The sequence below is a fragment of the Brachyistius frenatus genome, unplaced genomic scaffold, assembly GCF_029030835.1.
Source record: "Brachyistius frenatus isolate BFR_SWC_R1_liver_20210118 unplaced genomic scaffold, ASM2903083v1 Contig_134, whole genome shotgun sequence".
NCBI classification, from domain to species: domain Eukaryota; kingdom Metazoa; phylum Chordata; class Actinopteri; family Embiotocidae; genus Brachyistius; species Brachyistius frenatus.
The window spans coordinates 581040-601443 of record NW_027210733.1 but is presented as its reverse complement, the minus strand read 5'-3'; the positions used below and the strand labels follow the sequence as shown (position 1 = coordinate 601443).

At 39.8% G+C, this 20404-nt stretch overlaps 4 protein-coding genes across 8 annotated transcripts in view; 2 read left to right on the top strand and 2 right to left on the bottom strand.

Annotated features, from left to right (window-relative positions):
- Positions 1-20404, bottom strand: part of ttyh3a (tweety family member 3a) — a 282548-nt gene that overhangs the window by 23185 nt on the left and 238959 nt on the right. For 2 of the 3 annotated variants that reach the window (XM_069714706.1, XM_069714708.1), the window contains exon 2: positions 463-652. The gene's annotated coding sequence lies outside the window, so the exon portion shown is untranslated. Of the gene's footprint in view, positions 1-294; positions 387-462; positions 653-20404 lie in introns of those variants that run through there. The other variant, XM_069714707.1, reaches the window with a different exon arrangement.
- snx8a (sorting nexin 8a) lies at positions 670-11194 on the top strand. Of its 2 annotated transcripts, none has more exons than XM_069714709.1 (14): positions 670-923; positions 1621-1687; positions 2469-2596; positions 3367-3496; positions 4369-4559; positions 4774-4894; positions 5598-5734; positions 5881-5961; positions 6595-6755; positions 6946-7075; positions 7172-7240; positions 7671-7820; positions 9316-9465; positions 9833-11194. In XM_069714709.1, exons 2-14 carry the CDS (start codon positions 1666-1668, stop codon positions 9911-9913), a joined length of 1551 nt encoding a protein of 516 aa, XP_069570810.1. In that variant the 5' UTR covers positions 670-923; positions 1621-1665; the 3' UTR covers positions 9914-11194. The 2 variants fall into 2 exon arrangements, with proteins under 2 accessions (XP_069570810.1, XP_069570812.1); XM_069714711.1 differs by lacking the exon at positions 670-923 and adding an exon at positions 1003-1116.
- Positions 11217-14081, bottom strand: nudt1 (nudix (nucleoside diphosphate linked moiety X)-type motif 1). 2 transcript variants are annotated; one of them, XM_069714716.1, is made up of 4 exons: positions 13898-14081; positions 13638-13799; positions 12836-12981; positions 11217-11734 (listed from the first exon to the last, which is right to left on the bottom strand). In XM_069714716.1, exons 2-4 carry the CDS (start codon positions 13787-13789, stop codon positions 11562-11564), a joined length of 471 nt encoding a protein of 156 aa, XP_069570817.1. In that variant the 5' UTR covers positions 13790-13799; positions 13898-14081; the 3' UTR covers positions 11217-11561. The 2 variants fall into 2 exon arrangements, with proteins under 2 accessions (XP_069570817.1, XP_069570818.1); XM_069714717.1 differs by having other exon boundaries at positions 13902-14081.
- On the top strand, positions 14726-17928 carry mrm2 (mitochondrial rRNA methyltransferase 2). The gene is made up of 2 exons (XM_069714720.1): positions 14726-15020; positions 16799-17928. Exons 1-2 carry the CDS (start codon positions 14732-14734, stop codon positions 17227-17229), a joined length of 720 nt encoding a protein of 239 aa, XP_069570821.1. The 5' UTR covers positions 14726-14731; the 3' UTR covers positions 17230-17928.

Below are 20404 nucleotides of genomic sequence, written 5' to 3'. Positions count from 1 at the left end.
AAAAAATCCACTTCATACAGTCGGTCTGTATCCGGCATGAAAGACAAAAAAAACAACAAAACAAAAAGCAATGCTGATCTAGCACAAGGAAGCTAGCTAGTTTTTAGACTTAAAACCCGGTAAGAAGATGTCAATATTGACCTAAATGGCAACTTAAAAGCGAGTTGCCATTTAAAAAAAAAATTAAAAAAAAGTAAGAATACACGTAACTAGTAGAACAGCTCGCCAACTTGACAAACATTGACGTAGCTCGTACCTTAACCAGTAGCTATAAGTTTAGCCGAAGCTAGTTACCTTGTTAACATGTCAACTTAACTGACGCGAACGTTGTGTCGCGAGCGGAGACCTTGCTGTGACGTCAGCGGTTAAACTCCGCGAGCGCAGATTTAAATTCAGTTTAAAAAAACAAAAAACATATTCTGCTTTTTTCTTTCTTTTTTTTAATTTTTATTTTAGTTGTACCCGTTATGTAGGTTAGCTCCCGGTAAATCCGCTAACGTTAGCCCCCGGTTTAGCCGCTGGTTAGTTCCGTCCGCCGAGACTCGGGCACGAAGGCGAATAACAACAAGAAGTGTCTTTTGTTCCTCTCGACATTGTGGTTTGTGGGCTTTGTTACATCTTTGGTTTTGGATGATTCCTTCACTTCACTTCTCTTTTCTTCTACTCGCGGTCTTATTCAGCTCAAAACCGGCCGCTCCGAGTGATTACATCCATCCGGTTTACAGTCGTCGGAGGGGGGGGGGGGGAGCGCAGGAGACCGCAGCCAAAACACTGCGACCGTTCACGACAGTCAAACCCAGCTGGCAAGCGAACCCGACCCGGCCCGCTCACAGACCGTCTTAAACCGGCACGCAAAAAAAACCCCCAACAAAACAACAACGACCCGACGTCGCCATCCAGAGGACGCCCTTCGTGCCGAGCCGGTGAGGCGTTCAAGGTAGCGTCGGAATTTATTTATAACTGCTTGTTCGGCTGGTTTATCAAACCAGGTGGTGAACACGATTAAGAAAGAGGGAGGGGATTTCTGAGATTTGATTTGGGATGAAAGCATGGAGTAGTCTCAACACGCAGTAATAAAAAAAAATAAAAAGTGACATACATAGCAACCATAAACAGGTAAATTAAGAAAGTTGTTCTTTTTTTTGGTGCTTATCCTGCACAACTTCATTTCAAAAGTGTGACAACTATTGTGCAGATACTCAAACCGCAACATTTGAATATCCAATTGGACAAGCTGTATTTACCTATAGAGATGTACGAGGAATAGTTGAAGGTATCATTATGCATGAGCTTGAAGAATAAGGAACAGAAAGTAAACCACAATTAACTTGCACAAGTGAAACCAGGAAATCAACAACTGTAAATAAGATAATATTTCTCACGTTATGTTTTGGTGGGATTGAAACTGCGTTATTCGTTTGACTGCTGCTGACTGAGGTGCTGGGACATAAGCACACATTTAAACTTCCAAAACTATAAGATTACAGCAGTATCATGGCATACTCTTTAAATAGCAGTTTATGTAAGTGTCAATTTATATTGCTCTGCTCCGGCCTTGGACTTCACCCAGCGCTCACTATAACTTTAAGAAATAAATGTCTTGCTTTTTCTTTTCTGCAGGAAATCACATGGAGGTGCCCTTGCGCTCACATGACAGTCTGAGCCATGGCAGGAGAGATCAATGAAGGTACAGTGCTTAAACTTTTTTTTAAAACATTTTTTATAGTCGTTTTAAGACGATGTCGCCTGCTCATTTCCTTTAGTTTGTACTTCTTTGTTATATTTTTGCTCAGAGGTTGCAGTATTGAAAACGACGTGTTTGAAGTGCCGAGATTTCTGCTCGCTTGAAATCGCGTTGTGAACTAACCACTGGGAACTTTTGGGTACATTGTGATCAGAATGATGTTGCTCCATCTTAAAAGCCTCCGCGAGCAGTTTATTTATTTATTTTTTTAAATTTTTACCCACCTGTTTATTCTTCCTTAACATCGGATGAGCTCCAGAAACGGTTATTATTTCTGGTAACGATAATGTCAGAGGCGAAAAGTGTTGTTGGAAGTCTTGATGCCTTCCATGAGAAAAACTGTCACTTGGGCATTGCAATACTCACACAAGCCTCTACTGATTTCACCTGACATTATCTTTCTTATTCTTACCTACCACACACTTCTGTGAAACTCTTTTGATATATTCTGAAGTTCTATGTTTTGACTTCTGAAAATATACAATTTGAGGGAAATCTTAAATGATTCAGAACAAAAGAGTAAAAATTTAGCCCGTGTTGGGATGACACCAAGTCATGTGAGTAGTCGTATAAAAGGTGAACAGGTTGTCATAAACTCGGCACCAATTTAAAAGTGTGGTCATATATTGAAATGAAGTTTGAGTATAAGTATCCTGCTGATAAAATATTTCTCATATCTGGGTAATTGTGATGCCATGTAGCTGCTGTTCCTTTTTTTTTTCAGGCTCAGTTCCTGCCTATTACAGGGAAGTGCACGAGGCCATCCACTGCCGGACAGATGAGAGAGTGCAGGTGGAAGTTTTTCATCGGCTGCTCCAAAGGACGGATCTCTCTAAGCCTGCTCTAAACCAGGTAAGGGCTTCACACTGTGACACATCATCAAGAAAAAAATGTCATCAAAATCTGTGTCTATATGGACAATATTTTCAAATAAGTATCGCTTTCAACTTTTTGACTTTTTAATGGCTTTTTGCTAGAAATGGCTCAGTATATGACATAGTGGATGCATACGCCCGTCCATCCTCTCACTCATTATACCCACATATTAGCTCACATACGCTCAAATGTTAGAGTTACATATGGCTGGAATATAGAATATTTACTAAATGGTAAGTTGGAAAGGCTTCAATCAAAGGGATACATAAATAAGGCAAATATACTTGCTCAAATATTAGTTTTAGTTTGATAAAACATACTTTGTGAATTACTGTTAGGAGAAACAGATAGAGTAGATATTGGTGTATTGTCATATCCACAGGAAGCAACTGGAACAGAAGCTTTGAGTCTGTCAGATGTCTTTTTTTGTTTGTTGCTGAAACTGTACTTTAATGGCACAGCAGATCAATATTATGAAACTACTGTAATGTGCGTGGAGTGTTTCAAAGCCAGCTCATGTTTCAGTAGAATTTCCCTCTTCCTGACCTTTCATCATTTTTCATCAGAAAAAAAAAAAATTCCCCTCGGGGATTAATAAAGTAAATACCTACCTACCTACCTACCTACCTACCATCATATTGTTGGCTTTGTGTCCAGTGAGCGTTTTTTTTTTCTTTTGTGCATGAGGAATGCAATGAGACTAAAACGTAGTGACCTTCAGTTCGTATTATCTTTGTCCCTCTCAGATTGCTGAGCACGTTGACTCCACAGACGGATTCCTGAGCAAGTTGTCGTTCTACAAGGCGCTTGCTTTGATTGCTCTCGCTCAGCAGGGAAAGCAACCGAGCCCCAAACTCTTGGAGAACTGCATACAAGGTAGGTGACAGCGGTACAGCGACAGCGCTAAAGCTTTTGCTCAATGAGTAGCTTGGTCATTCTTCAGTGTGTCCAAGGGCAACGTCAGCTGTCCCTCTGCTGTTAAGATATTTCATGTGTGGATGGCAAATATCACTCTTTTATTGTATCACTTAAATGCAAGGCGTCATTGTTAAAAGAAGTCCTCTACGACAGTTTAGCACTTGAATATACCCAGCTGTTGTTTTCAGGGAGATGCTGTATTCTACAAAGGGACATTTGGGGATATTTAGAAAAAATGTTGTAGCACAAAAACACAATTTTCACCGCATATGTTTTGGTTTCTTACACAGCAGAAGAAAAGCTACTATTTTGATTGAATTCAGCCTCATTTTGTTTCATTTTATTTTGGTAGGGAAGCCTCAGCTATGTTTAAGTGTTGCATTCTTTCACTAGTCCCACAGTGGGAAGATGATAGGGGCGAGTTTTATGGTTTTCATAGAGGTAGCTATTATGCTGGCTGGAGTTAGATTCATCCCTAACCTTCTGTGACTATTTCGGGCCCTCTCTTGTTATTTCAGGTGTGGCCAGTATGGCAGCTTGTTACATGCCACTTCCTCCTCTGCACCAGAACAAGTTTTCTGCATTTTGTCGTAGTACATTACATTCAATTCATGCCTTTCTTGGAATGTCCTGGAAGGAAGCAATGAATAACCGGTCACATGAATACTCTGCACAATACTGGAGACAGATAGGGTGAAACGCATAGTGCTCAGTTGAAAAACAGAAAAGTGGTTTTAACATTAGCATTCCACACAGTTGTGAAATTCATGTGCCCTCCAGATGCACGGAGAACAAATATTAGACGTTGGTTCTGGTTGTGTGCTCGTCAGAGTTACCAAAACCTCAGCTCGGGGAGCCGAGGGCATTGAGCACACTGAGGATGCAGCCGGCGCAGGAGGACACGCTGACGATGTCGCAGACGCTGGACAAACTTCTGACTCGAGACACGGTCCAGGTGGAGCTCATACCGGAGAAGAAGGGCCTGTTCCTCAAACATGTGGAGTACCAGGTCACCAGCCAGGCAAGGCATCCCATAAAACCTGCCACACATAAATTATCGTGTTAGAATGAGATCAAAAGCAACCAACTTGTATTTACCTTTATGTGAAAAACTGTAGATTTATTTTAATCCAAGGTACTTTCAACTAAGCAATCCCATGCAATTTACATGAAGAAAATTACTACATAAAGCCTGCCTTTGCACATTTCGTGAATATTTTCTTTTTGATTTTCAGCGTTATAAAATATCAGTTTACCGACGTTATACTGATTTTGACGTCTTCCATGAGGTCTTGCTTCAGAGGTTTGCCTACCGAGTCGTGCCGGCATTGCCACCTAAAAGGATGCTAAAGGGAGGTATGTTACTCTGTGTGAACGCTGCTGTGTTTTCTCTGTTCATTCATTTTTGATTCAATATTATTATTTTTAAACCTGATTTTAGCCTTGAGATCGGCGATGGAATTATTTTAGTTTAATTTCTTTACTGAAAAGCTGGCAAACATGTACATAACCCGAGGCCCCACTTGGAGAGCGGGATTTTTGGGGGAGGTTGATAAAGAATGAATGTTCATGAATAAAATGTTCAACTCCCGCAGGCCTCCTGTTGTTTTAAACCCAGTCATTGCAATCCATCAAAGTTATTGCCTGAAAGAAACAAAGAAACCAGTGGGGCATAAAATGAGCCTATTTGAGCTCACAATGACTTATTGTGGCTTTGGAGTGATAATTATGTCAGTTTACACACACTGGTGAGTCCTCACAAAAACACTCGATCAGACACTGCCTCATTTAGGTCTTAATCATGTGTAGAATTTGGTCAAAAAGGTACAAGTATGTGTGAATCCGCCACCCTGTCGTCTGAGCTCTTCTTTTCTAATTCTGCTGGTGTGCATTTGACAACATCAATTGAAGCCAAACATGTATTTGACATTAGTTTATGTTAACCGTCTGCCCCTCTTATAGTTTATTGTCCTTAGTGCTCCCGCTCAAACTACTCAATCTGTTTTTCTGGCACATTTTTCTTCTCGAATTGAAATCGTTCTTTTGTGTTTTTCCACAGTCCTGGCCTCCGTCTCTGAGCGCGAGTTCATCGAGGGCAGGAGACGCGCTCTTTGCAGATTTATTAACTTGGTGGCTCGGCATCCCTTCTTCTCCGAGGACGAGCTGATCAAGACCTTCCTCACCTTCAGCAGCTCCGTACGTAGCTTCTTCATCTCGCTCTCTGGTTCTGCTGTTGCACAATAAGCATGATAGTCACGATGACTGACCCTGCAATGCATCCTGTTTCAGCTGTGTCTCTGTCTTTTTCCACTTGGCCGCTCCCGACCCCTCTTCCCAAACAGGATGTTCAGACTAAGATGCGTGACACTTACAAGAAAACGGGTGATGAGTTCATGACCAACAGAATCGCAACCCAAGCAAAGGTTTGTCACAAATGTGTGATGACCAAATGACGTACTTCTAACAAATAGTGCTCTCACATGTTAGGACTCTTACTCGTATGGCGCTGGAATTTGAACAAGGTAGTGTTGTTTCAAACCGCACACTGCCGCTCTGTACTGACTGTAAATAACCTCAGCATGTGAATACGTTACGTGCCAAAATATGAACAGCTTCAAATATTTTAACCAGTTGTTGTGGTTTTTTTTTGGTGCCCCTTTGTTTAACACACTCAATAAACACACTGATGGCTTCTGTCTGGAAGCAGAAGTGCAAAAGAAACACTTTTGTGTGGTGTTCAGGAACAGCTGCAACTTCTTCAGATGCTTTAATTTGCTTGTCAGTGGTCCCGCCCCTTCCTCTATGCAGCCAAGATGGCGACCATTGAGTGTCAAGAGTTTCACACTTCTTTTTTGGTTTTGAGTGCATCATCCTGGTACTTATGGTGCCCTGCATGTTCCTGTACTTGATGGTGTCAATGCACTCAAAACAGTGAGTGTTAGTTAACAACTACTCCATTTGGAACACGGCATAGGTCTACTTACTCTCTTAAATAACGACCTGCATTTGAACATCCAAACATCATGAAAGAGCTTTGTTGGACCTGTTTTTTGCAGGAGTATCTCCCGGCTGACATTCAGGCTCAGTTCTCCACAAGCAGAGAGCTGATTCGAAATATCCACAACTGCTTCCACAAGCTGCGGGACAGAGCGGAGAAAATGGCAGAGCGCTCGAAGGAGAACGCAACTGATCTCCTCATGTTTGGCAGAGAGCTCAGGTATTTTATTATTATGGGTTTAAAGTTAGTCATCCTCCCATCCAGAGTCTTTTTTTTTTTTTTTCTTTAATAAGATTCAAATCCTGTTATGTTGTTGTGCTTCTTCGTGGCTGTTAACTTGAAATGAGTTTGGCAGCTAACACGCCACAATATTACATTCTATCTCTGCGATAATGTTGTTTTTCGGCAGCACGCTGGGCTCAGACGCCTCGTCTCTTCCCTCCCTGGCCTCTTCACAAAGCACCTGGGGGACCCTGCGTGCGTCTCTGAAGAGCCTGTCGGTGGAGTTCGCCGTGCTGTCCGATAAAGCTGCTCAGCAGGTAGAGCCCTCAGTCTTTCATACCCGCCACCTGCTCTGCTGTGTTTGTCCAAAAAGTGACAGTGAGTAATAAATGTTGTTTTGTTGATGTCCTCAGGGCAGACGGGAAGAAGATGATGTTGTGGAAAAGCTGAATCTGTTCCTTGATTTGCTGCAGTCATACAGAGTGAGTGCATTTCAATTTTTGTGTTTTTTTTTTTTTCCTGTGCTCATTTAATCCACCTCCGACCTTTTGTGACAAGTAATTTTAGTGTTGTCTCCCGTTTTCTGCGGGAGACACAATGAGGAGTTGTATAGTTACAGACAACCATGGATCATTTACTAACTAAATTCAGGAGATTATGTAAGGTTAAATTTTAACCTAACAAGTGTTTCTCACTTGAAAAGGTAGCTTTTAGTCATGGGTGGAGTTTTCACATTTAACAAGGCGACCGGTGGGTAGATAAAGTGGCATTTCCCAAAGCTCCTATTAAATCTGTCAACTGCAATATGGTAATATTATAATTCAAAACAATTCTGCCACCGCTGGCTGTGGTGTGCTGCCCTGCCATTATGAGGCAAATAAAAAGTGGTTATATTGCCTGCGTTTTCGCCAGGATCTCTGCGAGCGCCACGAGAAGGGCGTGCTCCACGAGCACCAGAAAGCTCTGCACAAGTACGGCATGATGAAGAGGCAGATGATGAGCGCCACCGTGCAGCCCAAAGAGCAGGCATCTGTGGAGCAGCTGGAGTCACGGATTGTTCAGGTGAAGCATTCGCTTTCGGTTTCTACTTCACACGGTTGTTGGTTACGCGCTCACTGATGAACTCGTTTATCCCCCGGTGAAGTAAATGCTACGTTGGCCTGAGTGTTTCTGTTACAAATCCACTCCCCTTAAAACACACAGTGTGCTCATATCTTGTGTGCTCGCTCAGCTAGCCATGAACTCACATTTTCTTATAATATACTGACTCCAAGCATACAAATCACACACGGGTACATTTGTCAATGTACTGTAGACGCTCATATCCTTGGTGGTTTTTATCTTGAGACTGCAGTTCCTCTTTGTCTTTGTCTGCATTTGGCATGTGGGCACAAATTTCAAGACCATTTTACTGAATACATAATACTTTAATTTATTAATACTGTAGTTTTCTGATTGAGTCACCCACAGTTTGGCCTCAGACAATTTTTTTTTTTTTTTTTTTTTTATCTTTGGAGGACTTTTGTAAGTTCACCTTTTGTAGCTGTTTTTTCAGCTGTAATTCAGTCTGTTTCCATGAATTGAGATTACATCAGCAGATATTTCCGTCACTGAGTTTCTGTTCCTATGTTTTTTTTAAAGAGAATTTTATCACAAAAACCTCCAAGAATTTTTTTTTTTTTACTGAGTTTAGGCAATTTGAAAATTAACTTGTAGATGCAGGTCCAGAAACTGTTTGCTGAAATCTTACCATTGATTTACAAGAAAGCCATCGGTCAACAACTGTGGGATCACAAAATATCCATTCTATATTAGTTGGGCTACATTATTCAGGAAATTCACGTCATAAAACAAAGATATTGAAAATTCTGACCGGATGAAGGTCCCAGATGAAAAATATCAAAATACAATTTACCTGAGTAGGAATATAAATTTATGCACCAAATATCTTGTCAATCCATGTGATAGTTAATAAGACATTTTACCAGAGATACAAATTTGAACCTCATGGTGGTTCTGGAGTGAAACATTGACCACCCATATCAGTGGGATTCATCCTCAGGGGAACATAACTGTACAAAACGGGCTGATTAAAATGACCAGTAGCATGGCTAGAAACACATAATGGTAATAGAAGACGAATATATCGGATACCTTTTTTTCTGGCTGGTGTTTTTTTAATGTTTGTAAAGTCTGTAAATTGTGCCCGTTTCACATGTTTGCATGATTCAAGCTGCTTTGGTTTGGCTCCAGTGAAAGACACCAGTGTGGATGTCAGCAGCGAGGTGACGAGGATTAAACAATAGTTCTGTTTTCAATCATATCTAGAGCCAATTAAAATGTAATTAAATGATTCGTGAACCTCTTTTTGTTTTGGCAGTGAGAGCAGAGCTTTATCAGCCTCATCTTAACTCCCGTTATCATTATTTAACTCCACGACTTGATTATTTACAAAAGTAAGATTAGTTAATGGTTTCCTTATCTGATGTGTTTTGTTTCTGACTGTTGCCGTCATTTAATTATAATCTCCTCTTGTGGTTTTTCATTCTGATTACAGCAAGAAAACGCTATTCAGACCATGGAGCTGCGTAACTACTTCTCCCTGTTCTGCCTTCATCAAGAGACGCAGCTGATCTTCACCTACCTTCCAATCACCTCGCACATCCTCGGGGCTTTTGTCAACTCCCAGGTCCAAGGACACCGAGAGGTGAGACTGCATGTCTGGGAATAACTTTTCTCCAGACCCGCATCTACGTCGAGAAGGGTCACATCAGTTTGAAATTGGGTTTTTAAGTCCAACAAAAGAACTAATATTGATTGATGATATCAGTAAATGGTTCATCTTTTCTCCCAGGATTTGAGCTAGCGTACATTTCACATGGACAAGCGAATGTCTTGTATACCTTTTTTTTTTTTTTTTTTAAATACAGTGAAGCCAACAGTACAGGGTATATTCCTGTGGTTAGATACCTCTATCTGATCCGGTTTATTTTTCACTGAAATCCCCACACATACTGACATTCATAGAAGATCTCAAGAGTTTTATAGACAGGTTATTTTTGCTTTCTTTCCAGATGGGAGCGGTGTGGAATGAACTCCAGCCAAAGCTCGGGTGTCTCTTTAGTGGAAATAACGGATTGAAGGCTCCCATCTGAAACCTAAACACACACGCGCGAGATGAAGAAGAGAAACACTGCCACTGATGAAGATCACAAACTGGGAAATAAAAAGCTCTGTGAGCTAAAGCAAAAATGTGTAATGCACAACTTTTCCATTCCATTCAGTAAGATTTTTTAATTCGTTGTTTCTAATGTTTTGGGTCTGATCATCAACCAAATCACCTGCAAGGGACAGCGGGATCATTTCATGTCATGTTATGCTCTGCTTGATGAGGATTGAATGTCCTTCTCAGAATCAGCTTTTGCAACAATCAACCAGGCTGGGAAGTCCTCTAATGGGTTATTTCAGAAGGGATACAAGAAGGGTGACCGTATAGTCATGCATTTGAACTAATTTACTGAAGTACCCGTTTCTAACTTGTAAAACGTTTTACACACGAAGATAGTTGAGACCAACTGCGAGGGAAAGAAAGTTTGACTTTATTTAAGGATGGGATTATTTTAAATCTCCAGTCCTGAATATCTTTAGACCAATGTCATTTCTCATACAGATTTTAGTTCATCAGGATGTGTACCAGCATACTTTATATACTTTTTATGGACAATTGTGCTGTTTTAAAATAATTTTTTTGTATTGTTTACTCTTATGCAAAGCAACATCTTAGCTTTATCTGCTTCAACTGTTTGCGATACTCTATTTTATTCTGTAAACTATTTGAAAGGCCTGACCTCAGACTGTGGGATACTGCAAAGTCCAGGGATTTGAGATATAATGGTAAAATGACAATGTCAATATTAACACTATAAGCTATTGATTTGTCACCAAAGATAAATCTACCTAAATGCACTCGTGTGCTGTAAATTATGAGGATTTCTACATGGCTTCAATTTAAAAATGATCACCTTTATTTCTTCAACTTCACTAGAAAATTTGAGGCCATATCATGCTACACTAATTCCTCTTGTTTATCAGGACAATCACAGTTTGGATATTGTTGAATTATTTTTCCCTATATATTCAGAATTTTCAGATATTTATGTACATTTGTGTCTGTACACATACATTTTATTGTAACATTATATATTTTTGATTTAAAAAAAATAAAAAATCAAAGGCACAATTTATGCTGTGGTTAAAAATGCCATCTCACAAACTGCCACCAACAGATTTAATCTCAAATACACTGAAATGACAGATACCAATAAACAAATCAGGATATGTGCACATACTTTAACATGTATTTTTGATGAAAAAAACCAAGTATGAAACATTTATTTTGGCATCAACTTGATTTGGGAATCAAATAAAGCTGCACACAATATATGTGTAGATATATTGTAAATATTCCACTGAAGAAATCCTTGTTGAATTCTGTCAAATCAGTTATTGTGAAAATAAAATGACAAAATGGATATAGCTTACAGTACACTGCTTGCGTTGATTCATTTGGCATGACGTATAAAAAAAAATGACTTCAGAAGATTTACAGAAAAAGGGATTAATGTCAATTATGTTACAGTCATACATCATGTAAACACTCTTCATGCACAGGTGACATCGTTCCATTAAATTCACAGGATCTTCTGGCATCCGCCCAAACATGAACACTAACTATAGGTTGTCACCAGAAGGCGTGGTGGTCCACGACATTAACACCGTCAGCAGCTGTCGGGTAACTTCACATCAGAGCTTCTCCACCTCCTCCAGTGAGTGGTTGAGAATCACATCGTGACCCTGAAACTTGAAGTATCCAACAAATTTCTTCTTCTGGAGCATCAGAGGGAACCACAGGATGTCGTCAGCCCACATCTGACCGAAAGGAACTTTGTCAATTTCAAACCACTGAGGCTTCATTTCTACAACAAAATTAAAAAAAACAAAAAAACAAGGAAAAAGACAAAATAAATAGTCGGCCTACAGAGAATGAAACATCTGCCTCATTTTTTGCCACTTCTCAATTTCTGTCCAATGCATAATGGTAATTAAAATAGTTCATGCTGCTGGGCAAACACACTTGTGATCATTTTTACTGCAGTGCAGACAAAAACTCTTTAAAACTCCACTCCCGCTTTATCTTATCTGTTCCCTACAAATTTAATCGCTCACATAAACCACTTTAAATCAACAAACCTCAGACTTCGTTAATCCCCCAATTAATTATGATTACTTTTAGAGGTTTTGGTTCTCATCTTGTGAAATCAGTGTTAAACCCACATCATTCCGTTTTCTCTGATTTTCCCTCCGCTGGCTGTTGGACTTCCCCTCCCCTCCCCTCTCTTTGCTTCGCTGCAGATGTCTGACTGCTTCAGGAGCTGAGGTTTGCTGTGCGTCTCTGGACTTCACCCAGCTGACCTCGGCTAAACTCTCAGGAAATACAGACAATTCACCGCAAGCTCCTCCTGCCGAGGGCCTCTGCTCTCTTCAGTTTATTTACAGTCGTTTAAACTCGACCACTGAGAGCCCACCTATAGATCCTTCCCCTTCACTAATATGTACTACTCGCTCAGAGGCACATCTTGCGTTGCAGTCGCTGCGCTCGGGAAGCAGTGGTGGAAACTACGCCGCTGTGAGAAAGTGATCGACCTCCTCCTGATTTCCTCTATTTTTGTGTGTCTCAATTTACGGTCAAGCATGCAGGTGACGGTGTGAAGCTGTGGGGATTGCAACTAAATTGAGGGAAACATGAATAGCGCTCTACACTCCTGAAGGAGTATATCAGGTCACCAGTCAGTGACTTGAAGCTCAGGTTGGCTAAGCTGAACACCGTTTCCACCCAAGAGAAGGTGGATATCTGAGTGTTCATCTTGTCAACAGACTGCACAAAACAAGTAAAGCTGAGACTGTAGAGGAAGAGACAGAGCAGACATGATGTTGAATATCTGCACCATCACAGTGCAAGATGTTTCCTCTTCCTTGTATTTTTTCCACTAGGTTACCATTTTCTAAATAAATCCTACCGTCCGACTCCGTCGGCTCTCCGTTGTAAGCGTCGGCTCTGAAAACGTGGACATCGAGGAGTTCCGTTTCTCCGACAAATTCAAATTTGATGTTTCCGACCTTCTCCAGCGCGTCCACTGTGAGGCCACTTTCTTCCTCAAGTTCTCTAAAAGGAAAAAAACAAAAAAAAAAACCCATCAAATTAATTTTTGATGATATGTATCTTAGAAATAAGCTCACAGTACACTTCACACAGACACTAAAAGCAACTAAAAATGGTAAAGTGATGATATCAGTGTTTTTTTCTGTCCTTCTCTTTACTCTTGCATATCTGACACACTTATGTTTGTGGTTACATAGAAATAGACACATAAATTCATCCTAAAATGGAAAACGCAAAGTTATGTCTTGGGAATTTGTTTTTATTAATGCCCGACATAATACCCTGCAAGGCTTTGATGTGATAGTACGCACTGTGGAGATAATAAATAGATTCGGAATCAGCTACCTATTGTCAAACTTTAGTTTTACCCTCAAGCAGCTCTAAAAATCGTTAAAGTAAACAGAAATGTGAAAGCCAATAAAATGCTCTCCATATAAATTCTTGAAATAATCCCTTATTTCAAGCATTTTATATTTTGTATGACTCGCTACTTGTTTGTATTTAGGCATGGTCAAAAAAAAAAATATCTTCATCATATCATCAAGCTGCACGACACCAAACAGCTGTCAGCTGTTATCCTTGCAAGCTGTCTGCTTCACACAAAGTACTTGTCTAAAAATGACTGGAAGTGTCCTCGCATGGAAAACAAGTGCTTTTACCTCCTGGCAGCATCTTCTATGGTTTCTCCGGGCTGAACTTTGCCCCCGAAGCCGTTCCACTTCCCCACTCCAAACCCCCTCTTCTTCATGCCCAGCAGCACTCTGCTCGGCTGGACCACCAGAACCAGCGTCAGCAGCTTGGAGCTCGGCATCTCAACCTGACTGACGGGAAAGAAACGCGCAACTGGAAACACTGTACAGCTTTAGCGACAAATTGCTGCAATCTAACCTGAGAATAATTTCGGTGGTGACGTCATTACCTACTCAGATGAACTGTGACTTCTCGAAAAGCGAAATTAAATGTTGGATAATGACCAAAGGAAAAAAAAAATAACTTTATTGTACAAGCACAGTGGACTTCACGTTGAACGACTCCCGCGTTCAGCTCTGCAGACGTCGTCACATGATGCGCAGATACGCAAGCGTATGGATTGGTCTAATTGACGTCAGCCACATGCCTGCAAGATCAGTAGAACTTTCTCGGGGTGTCACATTGAAATACGTTCGACTAGAAACGACAGAGGTTTTCGTGTAAAATAAGCACACGTGTGATTTGGGATGATTCACTGATGATAAAAAAAAAAGAAAGAAAGAAAGAAAGAAAAATGGTTTATGTCAACATTTTTATACATTCTGGGAAACAGCTATTACATTTGGTCATATATACACATCATGAACACATACATTTGAAAAAGTTTCCTCATTAGAATTAATATACTGAGAAAGGTTGCAAGCATTTTTATTTTTAATAGATAAATTCCATTAAAGCCCATTTTCTCAAGTGATATAAAGGAAGCTAAAGCAACACTGGCTCTGTTTTTACAAAAAGTCCAAAATAGAAAATTACATGCAGTGATTTTATTGCAGTTGTCCAGATGGCATGAGATGAATGCACGAAAACTGTGTTAGAAATGTTTTCTGTCTTTGTGATATCGGCCTGAAAGAAACATAAAAGTCACAGGTCGGAACTATTGTTGTGTCAGTCTTTGCAGTGAAGGGACGCATATAGGACGGATGTCACGGACCAATGGGAAGTTGTGTTTCCACGCAAGCGCAGTTGAGCATGCGGCACACATGACCCTGCACAGTAAATAATGTGGCCCTTTTCCTTGCAGAGGAGATATTTACACTCCTCGTTGTGTTTAATGAAGAAGCTGAAGGGTAAAACTTCGGCGGAGCAGCGCTGGCTGCAGCGGCAGCTCAAAGACCCGTATGTCAAAGCTTCTCACGCCCAAAACTTTCGGTGCCGAAGCGCCTTCAAGCTGCTGGAGATAGACGACAAGTTCAGGCTGCTGCAACCTGGGTACAGCGTGGTGGACTGCGGGGCCGCACCTGGAGCCTGGAGCCAGGTGGCTGTCCAGAGGGTCAACTCAACCGGAACAGGTGAGAGGAAGGTGTCTGCCCACACAGTTGTTAGTTAACAAAAAACAACAACAACTATCAATAATAATAATAATAATAATAATGTAAAGCTTGTGGTTTTGGCAAAATAATAATAATAAAAAAATGGTCAGGGAGGTCATGATTCAGCTTTGAGTTTAACATCTGAGATTTCATTGGGTGATATTTTGATTCCTCCATATTGGTTGGTGTTTCTGTTATTTTGCCCGCTTATATAATTCCAGGCATTAAGTCAGTGACCCATAGTTAGAATGGGCTACTAAGCTGCTGGTTTCCAAAAATGATCTTTTATTTATTTGTCAGTCTTTGAAAATGTAACATATCTTCTCTTGCTTTTTAAAGTTTGACAAAAGAGCCCCCCGTAGAAATCGTAGACTAGGTGAACTACACATTGGGGAGCTGTAGCTCTCTGTAATTAAAAGGGCACTTATGTGACTAAAGTACCCAAAATTAACATTTTGCTCAACTGTCATATTGTTTTTTTTTACTCTCTAGTATGACACGTTTTTATACGGTATAAGTATTGTTTCTCTATATGCTCATCTCTGCTCCAGTCATCTAATATGTGTTGTGTTGTTGTGGTGCTGTATGTAATTTCAGTTAAGAACAGTTTACAAAAGCTGCAGTAAGTCATATTGTTTAATGTAGTCATAATCCTTACTGTTATATTAATATTTGAAAAGAAAATGTTTCCACTCTAAAAAATAAAAATAAATATGGACAGTAACTTTTTGATGGCCTTCAAACGTATAAAATGCAGGGAAAATCTCCGAAAGCCACATAATAAATACATATAATGTAAAATATGCAGTAGACGACACGGTTCGTGCCACATGTCTGTCTTGTTTTAGTCTATGTAATATAAACACTGTATTCTTTAACTGCTAAGTGAATTTTTTTTAAGTGTACTGGTTCAGATTAATTTGTGTTTTTATTTTTCTGAGGTATAGTGTCAATATCAACAAGCAGACACCTGCAAGAATATCCAGCATGTCTGTGTTTATTCTGATCAAAGTTGGGTTGTTGTTGCTCAGTGATGCATCTGTTGGTGCAGATTGATTGCAAGAATCAGCACTGAATTCCCACGCAGCAAAAACCTTTACAAAAATAACAGCAGATGCAATCTTGATGTTTTTCCACTCTCATTAACGGTGAACTTGCTGCTTGGAGACAAAAATGAATTCCAAGAAAACTTGAAACACTTTGATTGGCTGAAATATAAAATGCTAATACCAAGTATGTTAACATATACAAGGAATTTGACTCTGGTTGTAACTTTTCTCTCAACGTGCAAAAAACTAAAACAGACGGACATAAATAGACATATAAAACATAAATAGACAGCTAAGAATGAAATTATATTTAAGAAGGAAATAGATTAAAGACAACTATAGTGGCTTAAAAGTGCAAACTAAACCACGAATTAAGGATTCGGCTCATTTCCAGGTTGGCAGTTTGCGTCGTTGTTCTATTGGCGACACTGAATTTAATCATCCAAAACCAAACCGCTGTACTTTAGAAGTTGTTTCTTTAAAAAAATTCAGTTTGTCACTTTAAAATCAAATGTTTTTTAACGGATAAAATTTGTGTGAATAGACTGTGATGAACATTGAGGTGTAGGAGGGAAATAGACTGACCTTCACAGAGATTTTCATTATTCTGCAGGAGCCTAATTTTAACTCAATTGAGCGGTCATATGTGAAGCATGATGGAAGTAACAGACAAAGAGATTCAGGTGGTCATCTTTCCTATTATCCTAGATCCAGAGTTATCCCGCGGTGCGGTTGTTGGCATTGATCTGCTGCACGTACCTCCTCTGGACGGCGCCCACTTCCTGTCCAGTCACGATGTCACGGACCCCGCCACACACACCAAGCTGCTGGAGCTGCTCCCCCACGGCAGGGCTCATGTCCTCCTGAGCGACATGGCGCCTAACGCCAGCGGTTTCAGGGAGATGGACCACGAGAAACTCATCACCATGTGTTTGTCTTTGATAGACTTGGCTGAGAAGATTTTGCGGCCCCAGGGCTCTCTGGTTTGTAAATACTGGGACGGGATCCTCACTCACAAACTCCAGGACAAACTCTCCAGCGTGTTCGGTAGCGTTCGGACTTTAAAGCCAGATGCCAGCAGGAAAGATTCTGCCGAGAGATATTTCCTTGCTAGAATGTACAGGGAGTCAGTAAGGTGATGATAATTGTGTTTTATTTTTCTTATGAGGGTCAGATTTACTGAACTGATCAGTGGGGAAGAGACTCACCTTATAGCTTTCATCAAAAGGTGGCACTGTTGAGGCACCAGTAAGGCTCACTGCTGCAGGCACAGACACATTAAATACTGTGATGCAGTTTTTTTTTTATCTCTGCAAACTTAAAACAGTAGCACCAGTGAATCCGTAATATGTAAACCTATGTGATATTCCTCAAGGCTCCCATTTTGTGTTTTCTCTGAAGTTATTGTTTGCCCCGAGTTTTTGTTTTACAACCTCAGTTTGGTATTTGCTTTGTTACAGAAAGTAATTTGCCAGTGGTGCTCATGCTAATAATTTGCACTGCCAGCCATGTAGAAATATGTAATCATTCTCTCATTGAGAGCTTATGAAGGGACAAGTAATGCTTAAGAGTCACATACAGTATGACTAATTGGAAGTGGGATGATAGTGAAGCTTGGCACGCACGCAAGTGTTGTTGGGCTCCGCTCTCTGACAGTGCTCATTTCCTGGGAAAATGTTTTTCCGCACGGTAGACAGATTTTCTTTCACAATTCTTCTTTAAATTGCTACGTCAAACACTTTTGTATGTTTCTATGCTTTTTTTTCATGCCTATTTATTTCTGGTCTGACCAGTTTAGAACCGCCGGTAATTAAATAAAAGGACATTTTAAAGTTGTATATTTAGTGTCACTGAAATCTGTATGCTGTAGGCATTCACAGAATAAAGCTCGCCAACATTATCTACCATGACATGCACATCATTGTTCTTCCCCCTTTCTGTTTTTGTGAATAATATACAACTTTTAGTGCACACTTTATGCTTTTATCACAGTGACATATATATATATATATATATATATATATATATATATATATAGAGAGAGAGAGAGAGAGAGAGAGAGAGAGAGAGAGAGAGAGAGAGAGAGAGAGAGAGAGAGAGAGAAAGTTGCAACAAAGACTTCCCTGCTGGACATGTACCAGATGTTTCTGTTCATGGTTGGTACCCTCAGGCCAACACCGCTCCACCATGTAAAAATAGCTCAATACCAACCAAATGCAACCATAAACAGAGTTGCAGGGTGGGAGGAGTTATTTTAGGTGCCCCTGATTTTAAAAGAAGCTGGAGAACTTCTTCAGCGTAGATCAGCATGAAAATGTCCTGGTAATTAATCAGTACTGAAGATGAAGTCCAGAAGAAGTAATTGTAAATCTTAAATTCTGAAACATTAAAAAAAATTATGGATATCAGAAAGTAGTTACAATTTAGATTTCCCTTGTATCGCAAATATTTCCAGCGCTCCCAAATTTGTTCAACTGAATGCACGCTCCATTGAGCTTAACTGGAAATGTTTTAATTATTTATAAAAAATTAAATAAAAAAAGACTCCTTCAAATTACTGATCAATTACGATTATTATTGAACTAAAATTATTCTTAATAGATTTTTAAAGTCAGATCATTCTACAAAATGAAAATAAAAAGCCTAATCAAGCCTAAATTTGCATTTATGCTGCCAAGGAAGAGATGAGTCACATGAATGAATTAATAAGACTGCTGTTTGGCCTTTTTGTCTCGGGAGTGATGAGTAATACAGTTTGAACTGAAACATTCATGCCTCTTGGTAGAATTAACTGCACAGAAGGGGGACCGACCTCTAAAGTTGATTGTTTAGCATGAAAGGCAGCAGCCGCGCGTGTTGATGAAGCTGATAGCGAAAGATGTGAACAGATGACCAATTTTACTTCTCATTACTTGCTGATTATTCAACCCTTTGCTATTTAGATTTGAATTATTCCAAAATTACTGTGGGATTTATGGAGACCCCATTGGAGCCGAGCAACCGGAGCTCCGGATGAATGATGAGTCACTCAGGTTAATTCATTCTTCTACGGCCAGCTGCAGGTTCACATGTAAATATTAGTAAATTTAGAGAGGAAAACAGTCGGAGAGACAAATTTTTGAATCAGATTTGGTGCTGATATGCCGTAATCACCTAATCTACCACATAAATACCTGTTTGACCTGCTTTGATTTGTTTCTATGGACTTTAATCACTCACTGCTACTCAGAATATCAAACTGGACACATGTTAATATCACTAATACAACACCATATTTGCTTTTGATTACCATTACTATATAATCAACATATTTAAATGGTAAAAAAACTAAAATACCATAAATTCCTTCTCTGTTTTCCGAGGTAGTGTACGATCAAACTACGAGGAAGAAGATGAGTACAATTAGTAGCGTCACCCAATACTACCTGGAAATGTCAGTGTATGAACAGTCTGGGAGAAAAATATTTTTTTTCTTAAAGGTTATTGTGAATAAAATTGTGTTCACATGAGTTACTTCTGAATACATACATACATACATACATGCATCTCCTCCCGTGCGCTCTGACATGATTTGCTCTATTGTCAAAGACCTGTGGAAGAAGTCAAAATAAAAATTTACTTTCAATCAGAATTGATTTGCACCACCACATCCGCGCCGTTATAAAAACTGTGTCTCCCAGACTCTGGAGGGACTTAGAAAATGTCATTGTATTGCGATGCAAACTAGCAAACGATGTTTATGAGAGGCAATAAAACTCTGGGTACATTTTGTAAAAGAAGGAAGGTTTGCTTTTTGAAAGTCGTTCTGTCTCACGGATAAAAACAAACATGGTCTCTGATATTAACACAGTGGAAGTGTCAAATTGACAGGAAATTAAAGAAATGGTAATATCATTTCTAACCATCGTGCCATTCATTCCTTTGACTGACCTGTGTTGCCAAAATGAATCGCTCGTCTGACAACATTCATCATCCGCCCAGCCTGTCCCTGAATGTTAGCAGACTGAGCCAGGCAGGCATTCACTGACACAAAGTAATGACATGCTATTATGATGATAATTTCAGACCATCTTCACAGAAAAATGAATCTGAAATCTACGGATTGTGTGACGACTGCAACTCTTTTTTCATTGGTGCCACTTTCAGTTGATGATGTCAATGTTTTGGCAACCTATTTAACGTAATAGAAGTTTCTGGTAAACAACTTAGTTTCTAAAATAAATGTGGGCGTTGAAAATGAAGCATGCAATTAAAATATTCATGCCTGTTCAGATATGATATTGCAGCCAAAGTGCATCTGTGCATTTCACATAG

Coding starts and splice junctions, on each gene's coding strand:
- mrm2 (XM_069714720.1), top strand. CDS start 14,732: ATGTGGCCCTTTTCCTTGCAGAGGAGATATTTACACTCCTCGTTGTGT. Junction 15,021..16,798: donor GGTCAACTCAACCGGAACAG/GTGAGAGGAAGG, acceptor CTATTATCCTAG/ATCCAGAGTTATCCCGCGGT.
- snx8a (XM_069714709.1), top strand. CDS start 1,666: ATGGCAGGAGAGATCAATGAAG. Junction 7,076..7,171: donor CCGATAAAGCTGCTCAGCAG/GTAGAGCCCTCA, acceptor TGATGTCCTCAG/GGCAGACGGGAAGAAGATGA. Junction 9,466..9,832: donor AGGTCCAAGGACACCGAGAG/GTGAGACTGCAT, acceptor CTTTCTTTCCAG/ATGGGAGCGGTGTGGAATGA.
- nudt1 (XM_069714716.1), bottom strand. CDS start 13,789: ATGCCGAGCTCCAAGCTGCTGACGCTGGTTCTGGTGGTCCAGCCGAGC. Junction 12,982..13,637: donor ATAGAAGATGCTGCCAGGAG/GTAAAAGCACTT, acceptor TTTTCCTTTTAG/AGAACTTGAGGAAGAAAGTG. Junction 11,735..12,835: donor AGAGCCGACGGAGTCGGACG/GTAGGATTTATT, acceptor ATTTTGTTGTAG/AAATGAAGCCTCAGTGGTTT.